The following is a 20626-nucleotide window of genomic DNA, read 5'->3' as shown; positions in this document are numbered from 1 at the left end:
CAATTAAATATGATGAATAATGAAATTCACTGTTAGCCAACATGCAACAAAAAAATCCCAAAATTGTAATTAGAAGAGACTGATTAAAAGCAGGGATGTTATTAATTTAGAGATACTAGGAGGAGAGTAAATAAAAAAGGAAAAGCTTAACCTTAGCGTGGCATTTTCTGAAATTATTAAATTGCACTTCTGGGTCTCTTTCATATTAAGCATACAGACATAAAAAGGGGTATCAATCTTCACATCTATCTCGTGGCAACAAGGTGAATAAGACCATTTCCAAAATGTTGAACTATTCCACTATTCCTCATCATGATATTGTTATTTGTTGTCACACGGTGTATAATACCTTCGGATGGAGTCTTGACAGATCTGGATGAATGAGGGGTCTTATAGATGGACTCAAAGCTGCGACACTCTCTGGGGCTGGCTCAAATGAAAACCGGAGGTGGAGGTTGGTCACATCTGTCAAATACTGAAATGACAGCTGACAGAAGGCCAAAGAGGTTAGGTTTCATATTCTGACAGCATCAACTCAATTGATTACCGTAAAGATACAATGAAATTGGTATAGGAACACTAGCAGAAGGGATATTTTGGTGAAAAAATTGTGTTGCAACAACTGCATTTGACAGATGCCAAACTAGGGAAAAAAAGCATTTGAAAAAAATCCAAGAGTTTACATTTGAAAAACTGCTGATTTAATGATTTATTCATATTAAAAAGGTGACTAATATCCAGTAAAAAATACATGTTCAACATATTAAATGTAGTAAAACAATGTTGCATTGATTTTGAGTCACAAGGCCATATAACATGGAGGATACTGAGAAAAAATCATGTATTTTTAAAAGAATAATGCTGAATTTGCATCAAAAATATTCATGTGAAAAAGGAGGATTAATATGAGATGGAAATTGTTTTGACCTTTCGTCCAGTGGTACATATCGCAATGATTTTGAGTAACTGGGTCACATGACATGGAAGCTATTGAAAATGAAAGACACTTAAAAAAAAAAGCACAAAAACCCAATACAAATGATAGTTAATCAAAGTAGGCCTATCTGGTATTGATTTAGAGTCCGTGGGTCTTTGTAAAAAAAACTGTTAAAAACGTTAGCTTGTTTATTCTGCTAGCATTAACGTTGCTGTTAGCATTATTCCACGTTTGGGTATAAATTGCAAACTGTACGTTGAGGCCTATTGCCTTTACTCACTAAAAGTTCCACTTCCTGTCTCTTCCTATGGATAAAACCCACCTTCATCTCAAATGCTCGTCAGTTGTATTCAAAGGGAAGGACTGTGAGGACTGTCTCTTTCTTGAATTAAAACAAAAAGGCACGCAACTTGCTTGGCTTGACCAGGAGTTTAGCTAGCGATGACAACCGAAACAGCACCTTCCCCACATCCAGTTCGTTTTTTTTTACTCTACAACGGCGAAGCCTGAATCCCTATGCTGAGGCTGATATTCTTACCCAAACAATAATGCTATAATAATGATTAATAATATATCAACAACACAGACGTTTTATTAGTCCAGAGTATTATGGGATAGGTTAAATCTGGTTTAAGTAGGATACCCTCAGCCAGTTGATTGAGTTGGAAATGGAGAAAAAATGAAAGCACATTTGATTAGGCCCATTATAACGAAAAGTATGATTCCTGATTGACCTCTATTTGGAAAAAGGCTGAAATCAAAATAACAATTGTGTGGGCTATCAAAAAGAAAATATAGGCGAGCATACACTACTGCATGGTACGGGCACATGCTTTCACTGAAATCATGCAAATGAATGCATTAAGAGCTACATAAATGCATCAGATTTCTGTATGACAAAGGAGAGAAAAACTGGTCTACAGACGTAATGACCCAGACTTATCAGAAACTGTGAGCATATTGTCCATTGGATAAGAGCCAGGTATGGTGAGGTAGATTCACAGCTCCTCTCATTTACACCTTTCCTGCAAAGGCAAGCTGCTCATGGGAACAATATGTGATGCTGTGGACTCTGCGGGTCTCCAAGTGAAAAAAGGCTGCCAGGATGCAGAATATAAGCATGGTTGGTTAGTCATAAAAAGCCTGTCACTTTGTTTCTCTGCAATTTAGCCGTCGATCACTCTGTCCGTCTCTCACAATAGAACATGAAATTCAAATTAGTCCTGCTGGGCATGATTGCCAGCTGTGCCGTACACATAATCGCCCTGACTGAGGCGACGAGAGACTTTGATTTGTGATTTAATAGCTTTTCTCCAGAGCAATTATGTTTGAAACATGTGAGATTGTGAGAATGTAAGATTATTTTCCCGTGGAAGCTAGATATTCTTAAAGATCAAACATAAGGAACAAGGAAAATATATTTCATTTCAGCTCTGATATCTATCATTTAAGAAATTGGCAGCAGGTCCTATAATGAATGTTTTCTTAACATCCTTCCTACACATCACCCCCCATGCATCTCAACACACCAGTATTTACATCCTATTCAGTGTTGTGATGTTAACATGAAGGCGTTCTGTTTTCCTTGTGGAAAATAATGACAGAGGATGAGTGAATGAGTCACGTTGAACTTCAGGCAACACCTTTTTCAGTTGGACTCATTTACATTGGATGAGAGGCTCTCCCTTCTGCCATTTTCTGCCTCGAACCAAGAGGTATGTGTATTAGATTTAGAGCAAATCATATTACAAATGAAATCGAAAAAATAATCAACTGTCTTACCTCAGGTACAAAAACTGCATGGAAAGAGCTTTGTATATTGTTAAAAATCATGCAGTTACAGACACACACGCACACATACAGACACACCCTTAAATACATGTCTCGACATGCCCAAAACTGATTTCTGATGTTAAAACAAATAAAGATGACACAAATACTGTTGTCTCAAAAGTCAATGGCATTTACATTGCATGGATGTTAAATCCCATAAATGAACAACCAGTATTTTTGTAATTTTATAGAATTAATCTGTTGCTGAGTAACCATTGTCCATGGTTTTCTAGAGAGAAGTGATTCATTTAAAGTGGCAACACTGCCCTCTTGAGGTTTTCAATAATACTGCCTGAGCACAGGATTTAGCAGGAACACAATGCATTAGGCCAAGTGGCTGTGTGTTCTTTACAGATGGTCTTATTCTCTCATTTGACTGAGCTGGTCATATTAAATAAGGTACATTGCCATGGCTTACTATAAATGTAAATAAGCCAAGTGACACAGTGTGACATTGTGACATCATTCAATCAGATAATTTTCAAATCTAAACTATTTATCTCAGAGGAACTAGATTAAATGACCCAGATGATGCCTGAAAATAAATGGAAAAAAGAGAAAACCCCTTGACAATATCAATTCAATTTCTTTGATGGTCCTGTAGCCTGGGCAGATGGGCCGTAATTTCAGCGCCCCAGACTCGAGACTGAGTTTAAAATGAATTTGTTCACTGCATCACAGTATATATTGTCCCTGCAAGAATCCTCATCCGGTGCAGCAGATTCATTCAGTTGGATTAAGCAGATCCAGACGATACGGATTAGAACTCATGCCGAGATGAACGGCATGGTAAGCACGGCAGGAAACTGGGTGTCGAGTATGTAACCGTTTCTCATTATGACTAGCTGTGAGGATTTCAACAGGAGATAAAGAGTTAAAGTGTGTGGCTTAATATTTATAATCCTCATTCTTTATGGCTACTTTGTCAGTGTGTTTATGCAGCCTTTAAGAATAGGATGATTGATTAAATGACATTAAAACAAGTGGCTGTTGCAGTAGTTCTTTTATAATATCTTTTTGCCAGTTTGCAGTAACCGATTCTGTGTGCTGCTGATCTGCTGGTTGTGATCATTCTGGGAAAGGTTACTTCATCTAACACTCACTGGAAGTCGGTTTCCTGATAGCTTAGAGCTTTTATTCATTTCCTTTCATTCTGAGCTTACAAAGAAGACAGTAATGGACTGATGTTTTGTAAGTGTGAAATACAGACACCAAAAACAAAAGGGTTTTTCTTGCATACATTTATTACCTTCATAATATTTGAATGTTTGAACAAACATTTTTTTGCCTGCTTGACAGATTCTCAAAAAGGTCCTGTTTCTGTATATGTACTACAATACAGTTAGGATAACAATAGCATCAACAGATGCCAAAGTGAACAGAGCTTTGGCCACATGGCAATGTTTATACACAAATTATTTTCTGGAACTTTGTGTACGTCTGACACAAAAACAATGGCTGCATAAAATGAAAAAAGTTGTACAAAAGTTATGTATTACATCATTTCCTTAGTGGTTTACATTTATTATAAATGTACCATTTGCTTGCAGTACAAAGACTCCTTCAAAAGATCCCTTTGGGAACAACAATATGACTAATAAAACAAATCAAAGACATAATAGAAAACTGGTCTGTCGAGGGTAAAGACTAGACAAACTGGCGGTAAACTTTTGACTTGAGTCCCTTCACTTTTCCAAATGTTAACAACATTCACTTGATAAAACAAGAACCTCAACTGCCCTCCGAGCAAACACATTCGAAACAAGTGGAGGATGAAAACAAATGTCTGCTAGGCAGGAACACGAGTCACAGCACTGGGAGAATCAGTGCTCAACAGCTTCAACGTAGTACCATGATGAGTGGGGGCGAAAAGACCCCAGGTTTCCTCTGAGAATAAAGAATCTCTTTCTAAAACAGCTTCCTCCCTCTTCATCTCTTTTCTCAAGATCAAGGGAAGCAAAGGCAATTACCTGGTTGGCATTGGCAACCTTGTCATTATTTTTATAGTGTTATTTACTTGACAACCACATTGAGAATGGCTCAAATCAGATTTGAGGGAGTGTGGAAAGTGGTTAAAGTGGAAATGATAAACAACAAATCACCCTAAAAGGGAATCATTGTGAATCGAAGATGGGTGTAAAAAGGTCGACCTCTCTACGTAGGACTTTGTATTACTTTCTGTCATTGTCAAATTTGGCAAAGTCAATGTTCAGGATGTGAAGTCATAATATCTCAGAGGTGTCCTTTACATACCTAATAAGTGTAATACACTGTACTGTCATTTAAATCAAAATAAGACATTCTTCATTCTTAGTTTTATACTGCAAATATGAAGACATTTTCCCAACTAAGTGCTCAAGACCTTGGAAGATGGATGGGGTTGTTGGCTAAACCCTTAGATCAATCTTAAGAACATCACAGAATAACACTTGAGTCATCCAAAGTTAAGGAACGGTTTGAAAAGGATGTTTTCCTTTGAGCGAACATAATACAGGAGCCCAGAACAAACAAAGGCTTTGGTGATAAACATTGATGCTGCATGTTTAATCCTGTCCCTTCATTAAACACTGCTTACCCAGGTTTCCTGGATATTAGATTGCAGTCTGATACTAGAACAATTCCAGATTTATTTATTTTCATCTTAAATCTCACAGTCCTTCTGATGACTTTGGTTCGTTGTTTGTGTCCCTCATGTGAGAACAATTTGGCTGTGAATATACAGATTCTTTTGTGCGACGCGCCTCCTCTCGGAGAGCACAGACAGACCAAAATATTAGTGTTCTTAACAAAATATCTCCCGCTGTAAAAACGTGTTATGTATATTGGCACTTTCCGCTACAAAAGGCTTGATCTGTAAGGTATTTTCTGGTTCTGAATTAAACAGTGAGTGAAGAGAAAGACACAGAGTATTAGCTTAGCATCTCATGTCCCGGATACATGGAGGATGCTTTGTGAGATTATCGGTCCACAGAAGGGGCCACAGGGAGGCCAACTGACAAATAACGGATGAGACAAAAGAACATGTACTATAAACAAACAGAGGAGGAGACCACAGAACGATGCCTGTTGACACAATCAGAGAGAGGCCTTCAAAGCTGAGCCAAACTGCCTCATAACTCTGCTGCTGTGTAATGGCACAGCCACACTACGGCTCCAAAGACTAAAAGGCAGGGGGAAAACTAAAAGTAACAAACAATCTAATAGCAAAATCATAAAAACCCATTCATGAAAGTATATAAAATACAAATGTAAACTGATTAAACTTAAACATCCCCTAAAATGGTAATACAAAACAAATAAAATCATAGTGTATAATGAGTAAAAAATATTAATTTTTTTGTCTAAAAATACATAAACAGACAGCGGTGGGACACTAACACTGACCTCGGAGGAATGTCCACCAATCACAACATTTAAGGCAGCCTAAGGTCAAAGGCCACAATTATACTTTCCTTTGGTATATTTTGTCGAAGTAGATTTTTTTCAACACTTTGGCATGCTGACATACTTTGCACTTTATTTTTGTGGTGCCCTAAACTCACTGGTAAGTGCTGACATTTGGTTTTGGTACAAAATGCAACTGTGCTTTTAGTCAATAAAAAAAATGCATACTTATTATTTCAATCTAAGGAATCAGGCTCTCACAGGCAAAATTCTAGTATTATTAAAGTGCATGTCACTGATACTACAGCATAATACAAATGCAGGTAGTATCAATGTGTAAAATGATTGTACTAATCATTCTGCCTGTTCCCTTAAACAACAAGTAGACAGAAATACTGGACAGTACCCTTCATCAACAAACCTTCATATAAAAATGCTCCAAACAGACTCAATGGCTCTATAGGGAGTGAACACTGAACCTCATGTATCTGAGAAATCCCTTTTTGTTGGCACTTAAGGTAAAACTATGGCTTTTTTTAATATATAACTATATGGCAACGACAACATTTTGAACAGTCTTATTTCAGCTGAAGCTGAAGGAGGGAAGACAGCCACTGGAACCTGGGCTCTGAGGCACAGAAATCACTGGAGGTCGGTCTCCATGATGGACGGTTCTGGGACGGCCTGGGGAGGCTCTACCATCGCCCGCTGATGCTGGCCATGTCTGCGTGAAACTGGCGGGAGAGGCGGCCGCTCGCTCCCCCTTCCAGGAAGGAGGACCTGATGGGTGGCTCAAATAGCTTCCTCCCGTTTTTATTTAGTTCTGTGTGATAAGAAAAGAGCACCAGAAATCATCAGCAGTAGCAAACGTTATACAAACAAGTTTTACCAACCTCTCCTACTGTTGCAGGGAGCTGTAGCAAATCAAAGTAAAGAAATATTGAACACAATGAAAGAGTATGTTAACATTTCCATTCATCAACAATGACAAGAAAATTGGATTCAAATCACTACAGGACTGCTCAGATAAACAAAAGTAAATCTGGGTTTTACTCAGCAGACAAAATGCTTTCATAAAAATGTCTCGTCATGGAATCTCTGAGTTATTCACATGATACCTGCGCTCTGTCGCTGCCAGCATAAACCTTCAGTCTGATTGCTGGAGACAGGCAGCTCGCCCCAGCAGCTCTTTTTACTGGCAGGCCCGAAGGAAGTTAAAACCTGGATTGAATTGACTGGTATTTTATCTCTTTATAATAAGAGGCAACACAGTATGGGAGACAGACCGAGACATGCGTGTTCCTGGTTTGGAGCCCCAGAGTCCGTCAGTGAGATGAAAGTTGAGCTGCACTTGGCCGAGGCGTCAGGCAGCAAAACCAACTCTGGCCTTGGCTCGTACGCATTGTTAATAATTACAGGACCGGCCTTGCTGTTTTCCCCTGTTGCCCTTACTGTCAACTCTGGCTCTGGTCTGGAGTTTCTGAACTTTTACTGAATATCCACGACAGGAAGCTCATGATCCCAAGATGAGTATGATTAACTTACACAGCTTAACAACGTCAGCTATTACAAAGTCCAAATGACATCAGTAATGACGTGTGACACCCACAACATTCCCATTAGATCCGGAACAACAGGACAGAGTCTACATCAGGGAGGCAGCTGGAGCAACTGGAGGAACACCAACACACTCATCTGAGAAGAATGAGCCCTAATCCCATTTATTCCTGCCGTCGTAAATGACTGCATTGGTTCTCTTGTATCATCAAAGATAAATGAGTTACAACATTACCACATTGTATTTCTCTACTAGTCTGCCAATAACAAAGGCCACCTCTAGCTTTCAGATCTAGTGCTTGGCAGTATTGATGACCTCTGTCAGTTGGAGCCTTCCTCACAGCTGGGCTCCACTCCCGCTCGTTGCAGCGACAGACAAAATAGGACCATTAATGAAACACATAAGCCAATTTGTGTGAAGTGCCTCCAGCAGGAGCCGGTAGGATGTGACTCCAGCTGCTATCAGTGCTTATCAGCAACCAAAAAGGGAAACGTTTCCCCCACAGAGCTGGTCTCATGCAGGCCTCTCTACACTGTATTTTCCTTTCAATTTTGGTTGTGCCAGACAGTTGATAACAGAGAAAAACAGGCAAAAGGGGCGATATGCAGGATAAGAACACACACTATTTTTACATCTTTGACTATAAAATAAATAAGTTCAGTATATTAAAAAAAGGCGAATAATTGTCAGACCTAAAACAAAGTCACTGCAAGACTGTATAGATGTGTGTATTTTCAACCATAGAATAGGCTAAAATAATGTTAACATAATCTAAACGCTGTGTAATTTGCTTTTGGTTTGAATAAAAAGGGATTATGAAGCTATTTTGTGGCACTCAAAACAATTGATTATTAATATTATTTAGAATTTTCTAAAATAACAATGTTCTGGGTAGTTTAAATTAATAAGAATGTTAGGATAGTCATATATAAGCATGCCGCTTCTGCATGTGCCCTTTTAGTCATATTGTATACACGATTGTGTTTTGTACATGTGTTTATACTTAGTGTATTTTGTGCGATTGTGGGTACCTGAGATGGCGAGCAGCATTTTCCTGCGGGCTCCGAAGGTGGTGATGCCCAGCTCCTTCAGGTCCTGGTCCGTTAGAGTCAGGAACGTCTGGAGGTCGATCTGGAAGCAGCAATAAGTCCATTTAACACTACTATTTCCCAAATTCGGCAAATTCATGTTGTTTTGCAACCCTAAAAATACCATGATGAGTCATTTTATTACAGCATCAATTATGGCAAATCCATTCTAGCACATTTCTTTCTAATCATTCATTTCTATAAGATTTACAGTATGATATTTAAACATTACAGTATAATGCAACTTTCTGCACTGAGTGAGATTAAGAGTTCAAGAGGGCAATGCACTCTAGAAGCAGGAGGAAGGGTAACCTTTCCAATAAAATGTGCAAATGTAATGGGAAATTCTGCTGTAGCAAATTTCATAGCACTCTATCTAATTGTGGACTGAGACCCCTAGCTGCTAGAGTGGCTGAAAAACACCGGAATATCTTTGCTTTTTTGGAAGATGGCATTGGTTAAAATCATAACACTGTAAAAAGGGGGTGTTCGTTCTACAGTACCTCCTGTTGCTGGAAGATGTCCGTGTACTTCCCCAGGCCCAGTTTGCTGAAGAGCTCCGGCAGGTCGGAGCCCTTCACAGAGGAGTTCAGGCTGCAGCCGTTGCTGCCGGTCACAGAGGAGATGCAGTCCATGTAGCTGCTGCTGCTGCTGCTGAGGTAATGCTCTGCAGCTGTCCATCAGGGGATTGAGGGAAACATGAGAAAAACCCAACGATAATATTGAAGTTAGCAGAGAAGCAGAAATGATTTATGAACAGCTCAGCAATCGCATTTTGAGTCACACAATGAAACGAAGAAAGCTTAGCAAAAATGTAGACCTATGTATAAGTCTACAAACAATATTTAATATGCTGCAACTTTAGATTGATGAGACTAATACATCTCCTGTTATCCTAGGTTGGTAAAACGTAAGATTTAAGGAAGATTCGCAAAACCTAAACTTAACAAATAGTACAACAAAGGAGTGACTGCAGAGGTACAGGAACCAGTCAAACCATTAGGGTGCTCAAACTGAATAGTTCAGTTATCAAACTCAAAATAAAAGGAAAAACCTGACCTTTTCACCTGAATCTTTGGAGTCTCTCTGTGAAACTATTTTTCCCATCAATGCCAAAACTGCAATAACATATTCTGTTGCTCTAAGCCAGGGGTGTCAAACTCAATCACAGAGAGGGCCAAAATTAAAAACTGGGAGTACGTCGAGGGCCAAACAGGGTGAACATTTATTGAAAAGGGTATTGGATAAAGTGCATATTTATCAAATACATATTAAGGTACACTGTAAAAAATGACTGTACAAATAGATTGAACCTAAATTAATTACTGAAAACTGTAAATGTTCATGACTTGAGGAACAAACTAAACAGCAAGCTACTATACAAAAAAACGTTTTATTTTCAGATTGAACATAAAGGAAATTCTCAAAAGGCATAAAATATAGTAGGTTGCTGTTTTTTCTCAAGGTAGAACAAAGAATAATAAGAAGAGGACAGCACAGTGCTGTATTCGTTTTACCAGTAACAGTTGTAGATTAGAGTAAAGGTGCACTATACAAAAGCAGTTGGTACATGTAAATGCCAAAGCTTATGCACATGAGCCAGATATTTAAAATCTTTTATTGGCTGCCAGTTCGTTAATGTCTGGGGCTAGGTTCTCTGCTGTGGAAACCCTTTGCCATCTCTACTCTCACTGTGTCATACATGTCCGTAATCACACGGCCCTGCCCCTGAAGCTGGAGGTTTAGCGCATTGAGATGCTTTGTTGTGTCACACAGAAAGGCCAGCTCATATCGCCACTTTTCGTCCCGGAGATCCGTGTTGTCTTTCCCTTTGCTTTCAAGAAATTCGCAGATTTCCTCACGTAGCTCAAAAAATATTTTCAGAACTATTCCTCGACTTAGCCATCGCACATAGAGGGCACCATGTTCTACCACACAGGGCTTCCTGGTGTATGATGCAGTGATACACTTTCAGATCACCGGCACAATTCTCCCGCTGCATCTTCTCTCGCATCCTCCCCACCAATCCGTTCCTTTCACCGCGCATCGCAGGCGCTCCATTGTCGTCAGTCCCGTCAGTTTGTCCCAGGGCAGTTTCAGTTCATTGACACATTTGGAAACTTCCTCAAAGATGTCTTTCCCCCGTGGTTGTGCCATGCATAGATTTGATCCCCAAAAGTTCCTCTGTAACACCTAAACTGGAGTCTACTCCACGGATGAAGATTGACAGCTGCGCAGTATCTGTCACATCAGCGCTCTCATCCACGGCAAGGGAATAGGCAACGAAGTCTTTCCCCTTGTTCATTAACTGTGTTTTTAAATCGTTGGCCAGCTCACACACACGATCAGCAACAGTATTTCTGCTCAAGCCTACACTTAAAAATGCTTGCTTTTTGTCTGGACACATGACTTCACACACTTTTAACATGCACAGCTTTACAAACTCTCCCTCTGTAAACGGCCGGGCTGATTTAGCTATTTCTTCGGCCACAATGAAACTTGCTTTCATGGCAGCCTCACTCTGTGATTTGGCTTTTTTGAACAAAGACTGCTGTGATGCCAGAGTCTTTTTGAAATCCTCCACCTTCTGCTGTTTGTCCACTCGCCTGTACTTGTCCTGGTGTTTCGTCTGATGTTGTATTCTTTAATAACGGCCACGCCAGATCCACAAACCAGACAAAATGGTTTAGCACTTATACTGGTAAACATATACTCTGACTCCCACCTGTCTTGAAAGCCCCTGTTTTCAGAGTCCACTTTTTGTTTGGCCATTTCATTTGACAGGCTAATAAAAACTTAACTAGAAGTGACGAGCGTAGATTACTTCTGACCTGTGATGAGTACAATAGAAAGAGAAGGTGAATCTCCTGCGCCTGTGACGTCAGTATCAGCGGTTTGCGCGCCGGCGGGCCAGTTGTTATATGATGATTATGACATTAGATATATTATCTCGCGGGCCGGATATCATTTTACCGCGGGCCACTTGACTTTGACATCTCTGCTCTAAGCAGAGGATGCTTACGGTTTGCAATGCCTGATGTGCACGTTTGGCATATTAGCATTAACACAAAAAGTACTGACCAGATTTGTTCTGCTTCCTCTTGGGGCTGCTGACAGCGAGGGGGAACTCGGGGTGACCCGGCAGGCCGCTCAAGCCCCCAATCCTGTCTCGCCAGTTCTCAGAGTCGCTGCCGTTCCCGAGGCCTTCCCGGCTGTTGGATCGAGACAAGGACAGCGGGGAATCCTAAGGGAGAGAATAAAAGCAAGACAATTCGAACCAAGAGTTCCGAGTGACTACAATGCATCTCATTAAGGGGCACAACGACATATACCTAAATTGTATAAGGTAAGACAAATAAAATCTACGAGATGAAGAGAACAGTAAACACTGCCTGTCTGTGAGTCTCACCTCAAAGGTGGTGCTCATGCTGGGCTTGTAAGAAACGTGATTGGCTCTCCGGAGCTCCTTGATGGTCTCGGCTGGCATGGACTTTGAGAAGCCCAGACCACTCCAGGTGTTGGTGGGGGTCCGCACCTCGGTCACCACGGGCTTCTTTAACATAGCTGTGTGAAAACAGACATATTGTGATGAAGACATACAATAAAAAGATACAACACAAAATAATATTTTTTGTAAATCTATCCTGAATTCACTGTATGCTTTTAAGCATTTCAATGTTGTCCATGTTGCACAGTTTTACAGTTGTATATCTTGCTTACACTTTTTTTTATCAATACAAATACTAGGTAGGAAGTCTTTCTGGCGTCATTGGGCAAAACATTCCATAATACCCTTTCAGCATACTGTAATTAAAGTGGTCTGAGAAAAACTAAACTTCTGCACCTCCGATGAGCTCTGTTTTCTGTCTTAAGAAAATGTAGCCCATGACTCTGACATTTGGTCATTACAGAGAGAGGGTGTTCCTATTGGCAGCAAATGCACAAGCAAGTCCCAGATGGTAAAAGCCTGATAAAATGCCAGAAAAAACTGCAGAAAAAAGTTTATTTTCCAGCATTAGCAACAACTGCCTACACTACAAAGCATCTCAAAGAAGTTAAGAGACAGGGGAGAGCTGCAGGGGGAAAGCTACAGGTTTCAGCTGTTTGTGTCTTTTCCAGGAAACTGTTTTTTACAAACTTATACATAATTCAGAGAGCATCTTTGGAAGCCTAGGAATGATAACTTATTTTCGTTTTGTGTGTTTAAATAATAGAACCACTACCATTTACTTAGCTATAACACCTCTTGTTGTTAAATACAAACTATGTGCAATATGTGCAATATATCCCGTTCAAAACTGTGCAATATATACCTGGCAGCTAAATCCTCAGAACTGTTACAGGGTGTGCATTTTGTAAAATGTTTAACTTCTTTTTTATCTTTAATACTTTTGTATGCATGCTTTACTGTAGGTAACATAAAGCTGTCTTTGGCTCTTTTCTGCTGTAACAATGTAAATGTACCCTCTGTGGGACTAATAAAGGTATTCCGATTCTGAATCTGAAGAGTAAACAATTACATATTATAATAATACTAAACCACATACGGCTAAACGTTTGCAAACGGGAAAATGTAGTCCTCTTTCAAAGGTACTTTCTAGGAACTCATTACTATTGATGGCAGTTGTGACGATTTGGATTTTGTCAGTCTGTCTTCACACAAGGCCCATCCAGTCATTACTAATCACACTGTAGTATTTGACACAAATGTCAACTTACCTTTAGTTGCCAAGAGCTTTTTCTGTTCATAGTCAAATTCCTGAAAAGAGAGCAGAACGTTTTATTCCTTGATTACTTTTTACCCCATTACTCTTTATTTCTGCTGTGTGTGTTTGATGTGTGTATACCTGCATGTTGGGGAAGGAGGTCTGTGGTCCCAGTCTGATTCTCTCTCTCTCGTTCTGCTGCGCCGCCCTCTCGGCCGCCCGCTCGCTGCCCGGCGCTCTCTTATCGGCCACAGGGCTGTCCGACGAGCTGGACTCAGCGTCCGAGAGCAGACAGTCAGAGCTGGGGGGATTACACAAGATTATTGCATCAGAGAATGAGGAAAATCTAGTCCTTCATGTCATCATCTCCTCACATTATCACTAAGGCTATTAAAGCTCCCGGGTCATCAGGTTTTAGAGCGTACTAGTTTTCATTATTGGGATACAGTTGATTATCCTATCCTATCCGGGGTGAGTGTGTGTAACCAATATAACAGCCCACACTTCAAAATCTCTATAAAGAAGAAATAAATAACCTTTTCTGTCACTTTGTCTCATCTTCTAGTTTTTTATGATAGGCATGTGGGAGTTCCACTTTCATAAGAACATGATAGCCTTGATATTTTGGATAGGAGGTGATCAGCAGATAAGCTAGGAGCTACATTTGCTTTCACTAGCTTCTGCATTCTTAGGGGCTGAATATAATCTTTGAACATACTCACAACAGATGCAGACTAATGTGTTTCTATGCTACATTTGAAGTCTGAATTCACTGAAATGTTTTACACATGTTTCCTGGTTGGAACAGCCTGCATGTTGATTCATGTCAGGGTGCATGTGGTCCTGGTTTTGTGAGACTAAAATACAAAGTATGTATGCTTGTTTTGATTTCTAATAAGTGCAATTTCGTAGAGAAGATGCTGAAAAGCAACACTCCAATCTGTAAATGCTCTCTATATTCAGACATACTGTAGATGGGAGTTCTTGGTGCCCTGCAGTAGCTCCACCGCCTGTCTCTTCCCCGATGACGTCTTACAAGAAGCCAGCATCTGTTTCAGCTCATTCCCATTGGCTGAGTGGGAGGGGCTTCTGGGCATGCCCACTTCCACAAATGTGTCAGAGCCTGAAGGAAACAAAACATACTTTAATATAAAAAATGAATTTAAAATACAAAGTCCAATGGCAACTATAGCTTAATACTTTTTTCATCTATTTCAAAAAAAAGTTTGCCAAGCGCTTTTGCCAACGTTGACAAAAAAATCCTAAATCAACATTTAAATGCTGCGCAGCATTTTTCCTTCTATTTAAACCCAGTATTTCTACACAGTTGCATCTAAAGATCATGTAGCCCACGGTTACTTACAGTAAAGAAGTCTGAGTGGAACTGATTGATTTAAATATTTCTGTGTTCATTACTTAACTCAGTGCTAGTGTTACAATCAGGCTTTAATAAAATCATTAGTATTGTATTAGATGAATTACATTCCAGTAGTGACCGGATAGTATGCTTGAAAATTGTGTGATTGTTTCCAATAACTCCAGGGTGTTGCAGTGTCTAAAATTCAAATGTACTGAAAAAACCAAGATGTAATTATTTCCAAAGCTCACATGGTTTTATCTAAAAAAGTTTTCACTACTATCAAATTAATGTTTGCTCCCCCGCTTGACGCACGCAAAAGCGAGGCATGCGCTGGCGAAAAGATATTTGTTATTTGTAAAAATATTTGTAATAGTTGATTTAATAAAAAAAATACTAATTGAATCCGATGAAATACTGTATTCCAATTGAGTATTTATTCTTATAAGGGAAGTCATAATGTGAAACTTCAAATGTAAAATAAGAAAAACATCATTCGATACAGTGTGAGTCTGTTCTGAGTGCTGAGTGATTCAAAGGTGTGTGTGTAGCTTGGTGGGCATATGTACGTCTTCATGTGTTTAAGTGTCACAGGTCCCAGTTGGATCCTGGAATAATTAAAAACACAGCAGCTGTAATTACAATGGTCCCAAACCCCTCCCCCACCAATTGACTCTGTGTAACAGGATGTGAGTGTATGCTGAATGTGCATGATGTGCTGTACAGCGTAAAATAATATGATGTCAGTCAATCCAACAAGGCTCTCTGGGGTTTAATGTTTTAACGGTTCCCCTGCACTCCCTCATTCCACAGAGCGGAGTGGAGTCGGACTGGGCGAGCCAGTCCAAACACATTCTGGGACACAGGGGGAGGAAAGGGAGGGGGAGGAAACCTTACCGGGACACACCGCATTGGGGGAGGACCAGCTCAGAAAACAGCGTGGAAAAACGAGACGCGTGAGAGGGAAAGTTTGAGGGGAAAACCGCGAGTGTAAGACACGGAGGAAACGAGGACTTTTCTGAACCACTAGGAGACCAGCAGTTCATCCGTCTCCGTTCCAACTCAATGAATGTAGTCAGAGGGAGAATGAGGTTAGGAGAACAGCACAGAGAAATTGAAATAAGTTAACTCAAGGAATTTCTCTCTTAGTGGGTTTAAGGGTTACATAAATCTCAAGTGGAAAAGCGTAGATTGGACATTTATGTAAAGTCTGCACGATCGAGCAGAGTATAAAATGTTGACAGCTCAAAAATGTTGTCAGCCCAAGGTTAAACTCACACATAAATCACAAGATTTTAAATGTATCTTTAACCTAACTGACCAAGCAGTGGGCAAGACTCCTTCTATAAGTAGAATTTTACAAATAACTTCTTAAGAGAGTTGAAAGTTAGACCCCAAAAAATAATTGCCACAGAAAATAGTTAAAATCCAATTAATCTTATATTGAAATATATTTGAAGTGTTTAAATATACTGGCGGTCACTTAGTTATTAAGACATTTACAGGTGATAGGCATGTGGTTACTCTGCCTGCATAAGAACAGGAAAGGTTTCATATTTTGGATAGAGGTGATTATCAGATAAGATAGGAACTACATGTGCTTTCACTAACTTCTGCATTCTTAAGGTCTAAATATAATCTTTAAATATACTCACAACGGACGCAGACTAATGTGTGTCCATGCACTAAAATGTTTTACACATGTTTTGTGGTTTGAACAGCGTGCACAGGGCTGCACGGGGGCTTTGGCAACAGGGGCGGGTGACTCAAAACCTTTAGTTATTTTAGCACAAACAATATCACACCTACTTTAGTTTTCTGAAAATATTCTGATATAAAAGAATATAATTTTTTATATAAAATAAGAGCAAATACTTTAGTTGGGCCGCAAAAAAATGCAACAACCACATATTATTATTTGGGAAATTGCAACAAAAAAATTCAGCACATCTTTATTATATTATTAGTTGCAGGTTGGTTCAGAGTTGCTTAAGAGGAATACCTTCATCTGGGCTGGACTTGCTGGACCGCGGTTCTGAGGGATTGTGTCCGCTGGCCTCCTGGACGGAGTCACATGGCGCCGGACTCAAAACGGTTTCTGCAATTGACGCAGTTGCTATCCTCCCATAGACTGAGCTAGCATGCTATACACGAATGCACACATGGACATAAACATACAGAGCAAAATACATACACCATAAATGAGATTTATAAACAAAAAAGTGAAAAATAATATTGCCGCATACAGGGAACAAAGGAGCCAACCTTGACATGTCCATTAAGCGTGCAGGAGCCCTTGCAGTCAGGGACCCCGTTGGACTGTTTGTCTATGGGGGCGAGGCCAGGCGGGGGGGAAGGTGTATTCTGTGTGTAACCCTGAACGCCTGACAGCAGGATGCTGTTCAGCGTGGCCTGGGCCGCAGGGTGCAGCATCAGCTGAGAGGAGAAGCCTGACAAACATAAGCGGTGCAGAATGTTACATTAACCATTAAAACGTTAAGATGTGTACAAGGGATATGTGTATGATAATCATTGATACCTGTACATGATTGCCTATTGTCTATCTATCCAACAATATGAAATAAAATAAAACAATATAAATTATTGAAGTTATATTTGTGATTTGAATATTTCCACCTTAATATAAGAGTAATTCAAACAAATGGACGAAGACTGACTCACAGTGAACAGTTGGGCAAATGGGAAAAATCCATGCAGATTTATACAAATCTTATACAAACCTTGGGTGCTGGTGAGCGAGCTGGGCCAGAGAGAGGGGGAGTGTGTGGGGGTGCTGGGGCTCGGGGGTTGCAGGGGGCTCATGGAGGAGTTCAGGCTGTTGAGGAGGGCGTTTGGTGCACCGGAGTTGGCCAGGGAGTGGGCCGCCGCACCAAGGAAACCTGAGGAGAACAGAAAGCAAGAAAGGGGAGATGAATAAATCAGTGGTGGGTCCTGTCAAAGCGCAGAGCCATTTTTCAAGCTAATCACATGTTACAATACGTCCTTCGAAAAAATAATCGCGGTTTCCCAGCTATTTAACAGCAATTCCATCAAACTGTCATCAAGCAGACAGCAAACGAGGGAAGGAATTTCTTAGATTTCTACAAGGATGCGAAAGTATATATCTTGCGTGTCCTCATGCCCAAAAAACCCATGTTATTGAGAGCACCAACAATGTGGTACTCGGTGTCTCGACCCAAACACAGTGTAAGAAAACAGAAAGAAGCAGGTCTGTGGCTTTAACAAAGGGCTAGTTTGGCTCCAGGAATAAGGCCAGGGCTTCTTCTGGCTTTCTCGCCTGTAATCTGAGGAAAAGAAGCATGTAGCAATTACTAAAGGCAAGGATGTGGTCGTCCACAGCTTCTCCCCGGGCCCCTGGGTTTAAACGAGATGGCGAGAAACCTAATGTACTGGGAATTCATGGCACATTGTTGTTTTTGTTGCCAATTGTATATCTATTTAATTTTCCTACCACAGTAAATGGGGATTTGAAGGACATAAAATAAAGGTTATTTGAACAATATCATAAAATACCAGCACGCAAGGTCATAAAATCTGACAAAACGTGCCAAACTGCTGTAAAAAATCGTTGATTTCAAGAAAACCCTCAACACGATTAGAGATCTAATATCAGTGCCTACTCACCTCATATGCCCTACATACGTATAACCTCATGGCTGCAGACATTACATTAATAAAAAGAAACAAAGATAATACTGACAATATTAAACATATATATATATCATATTCTCTCAAACATCGAAAGGAAATTCCTAAGTCACATAATGTAGAGTTGCTCTGGCTAGCATTTGATGGTAAAGATATACAAAACAAACAATTTCTCTTCAAACAGATAAAAAGTGATGGATCTATTGCTGGCATGTGCCATGAGCTACTTCCTGTCAGCTTATTCCTCCTCTTTGATGCATAATTCATCACGTCCTCATTTCCATGTTTTGAAAGTCTGGCCAACTAAACACGCATCATATGAAAACTGAAAGCAGATAACTTATACATTACTACTTATACTGAAATCAAATTACAAAAAATGCAGTTCCCAGCTGAACTCTGCGTCTTCATGTTGAGGTCAGCGCTGCAGACAAACAAACTCCTACGTGAATTATAACCGTTCGTCATCCTATGATTCATGGCTTTGCAATTCATTCACAGCGGATGCAACTACATTTGTATCAAGGTTATTTTGAGATGGTTGGCTGATCAAAGATTTGCACACGTGGTGGTACTCATTTCTTGGAATAAAATTCATACCATCATAGTGAGCTCAGTCCTGCAGACATCTCCTACTGTAAAGCACATACAGATGATAATGCTAAACCCCATCGGTTGTGATTTATGTACATGTTGAGAGGATCTTTTAATCTTCCATTTTAAAAATGACTTGTGTTAACCAGGCGATAACAGGCTTTGAGGAAATCTGGCTCACAGATTTCTAAAATGGATGTGTGTGTGTGTTGCTGGTACACCTGCGAACGACAATGATGTATGAGGACAGTACTTCCCATACGAAGACAGTTAATCTTTAATGCATTTCTTGCAAGGACAAAAAGATGGGGCCACTTCTTATCTTTCCTCGCTAGTTTATCTTTTCCGTCCATCGTGGAAAAAGTAGGAGAAACTCAAGTAGCAATTTATTAACAAGTTAGGAAGTGTCATTACCCAGATTGCTCAGCCCCAGGCCAGCTGAGGCCAGGATGTCCAGGCCGACGGGACAGATGAGGGACGGGAGGTTGGTGGCGGGATTCAACGCCACAGAGGGAGAGGAGGACATCACCCCGTTGCTCTCCAGACCCAGGAGGAATTTTCGGGCTTCGTACATATTCACCGCATTCCTCTCCACGCTCTTGACTATCACCGACTGAGAGGGAGAAGAAAGAGATGATGAATAAAGAATAAAAGACAGGTGGAGTGGACAAGGAAGTAAAGAGGAGAATAGGATGGAGCGAGGAGGCAGAGATTGATATGGCGGGGAATGTTGGCAAAAGAGATAGGGAGAAAAACGGAGGATGTTGGGGAGTCAAACATTAAGGGGAGGAAGGAAGAGGGAATTAGGGTAGATTGAAAGGATAAACATCGAGGCAGTGTGGGAGAGAAGGAGACATGGGAGCTAAAGTGTTCCTTAATTAATAGCATAACAAATCATATTCCGCTAATTGATACCAGTGAAGAGAATATGAGAGATAATCAATGACTATTATACAAGGCGGCATTTAATCAGTATTGAATAATTATAAACAGGAAGGATTTTGAATCAGTGAGAGAAATTACTGAATCATTGTATGCATGGTTTCTCAATTCTCACCACAGTAGTGTGTTGTGGTTAAAACTACTATTTTAATCTCTTTAATTTATTGTTTTCATTTAAGTGGTTTAAGCTTTATTGTTAGATTTCGGTTTAAGTTGTTATCGCTTAATTTATTGAGCATTTTTGTTTTGTCAGTGTGCGGCAGTATGATCTGTAAACCATTCGAAAAAACTGAATAAAATACGAAAAAGAAAGTTTAAAAGAAATGACTTCTACATTTTCCACATGAGTAGAAACCCCACCCTTAATAAACATAAAATACGAATAAACGTGAGCACAAATCATGCCCTGTTTTTGTTTTGCCAGCGTTGAAAAATGGATTTGAATTATGATCAGTCTCTCTGACACACACACACACACACACACACACACACACACACACACACACACACACACACACACACACACACACACACACACACACACACACACACACACAC

The 20626-nt window shown here is 40.1% G+C and overlaps 2 protein-coding genes across 3 annotated transcripts in view; both read right to left on the bottom strand.

Annotated features, from left to right (window-relative positions):
• The window catches only part of taf6l (TAF6-like RNA polymerase II, p300/CBP-associated factor (PCAF)-associated factor), a 358002-nt gene that overhangs the window by 247678 nt on the left and 89698 nt on the right, over positions 1 to 20626 (bottom strand).
• LOC104960800 (protein bicaudal C homolog 1) overlaps positions 4003 to 20626 on the bottom strand; it is a 58402-nt gene continuing 41778 nt past the window's right edge. The window contains exons 10-21 of one of the 2 annotated variants that reach the window (XM_010788960.1): positions 19541 to 19739; positions 17605 to 17763; positions 17129 to 17313; positions 16866 to 17007; positions 14476 to 14629; positions 13648 to 13807; positions 13520 to 13559; positions 12210 to 12364; positions 11882 to 12044; positions 9304 to 9473; positions 8744 to 8843; positions 4003 to 6977 (exon numbers count right to left, since the gene is read on the bottom strand). In XM_010788960.1, the coding sequence (XP_010787262.1) occupies positions 6850 to 6977; positions 8744 to 8843; positions 9304 to 9473; positions 11882 to 12044; positions 12210 to 12364; positions 13520 to 13559; positions 13648 to 13807; positions 14476 to 14629; positions 16866 to 17007; positions 17129 to 17313; positions 17605 to 17763; positions 19541 to 19739 (1755 nt within the window). In that variant the 3' untranslated portion in view covers positions 4003 to 6849. The remainder of the gene's footprint in view (positions 6978 to 8743; positions 8844 to 9303; positions 9474 to 11881; positions 12045 to 12209; positions 12365 to 13519; positions 13560 to 13647; positions 13808 to 14475; positions 14630 to 16865; positions 17008 to 17128; positions 17314 to 17604; positions 17764 to 19540; positions 19740 to 20626) is intronic. The other variant, XM_010788962.1, reaches the window with a different exon arrangement.

This window comes from Notothenia coriiceps, unplaced genomic scaffold (assembly GCF_000735185.1).
Source record: "Notothenia coriiceps isolate Sejong01 unplaced genomic scaffold, NC01 NC01_scaffold00032391, whole genome shotgun sequence".
Classification (NCBI taxonomy): domain Eukaryota; kingdom Metazoa; phylum Chordata; class Actinopteri; order Perciformes; family Nototheniidae; genus Notothenia; species Notothenia coriiceps.
The sequence above is the reverse complement of the archived record's forward strand: the minus strand, read 5'-3'. Positions and strand labels throughout refer to the sequence as shown.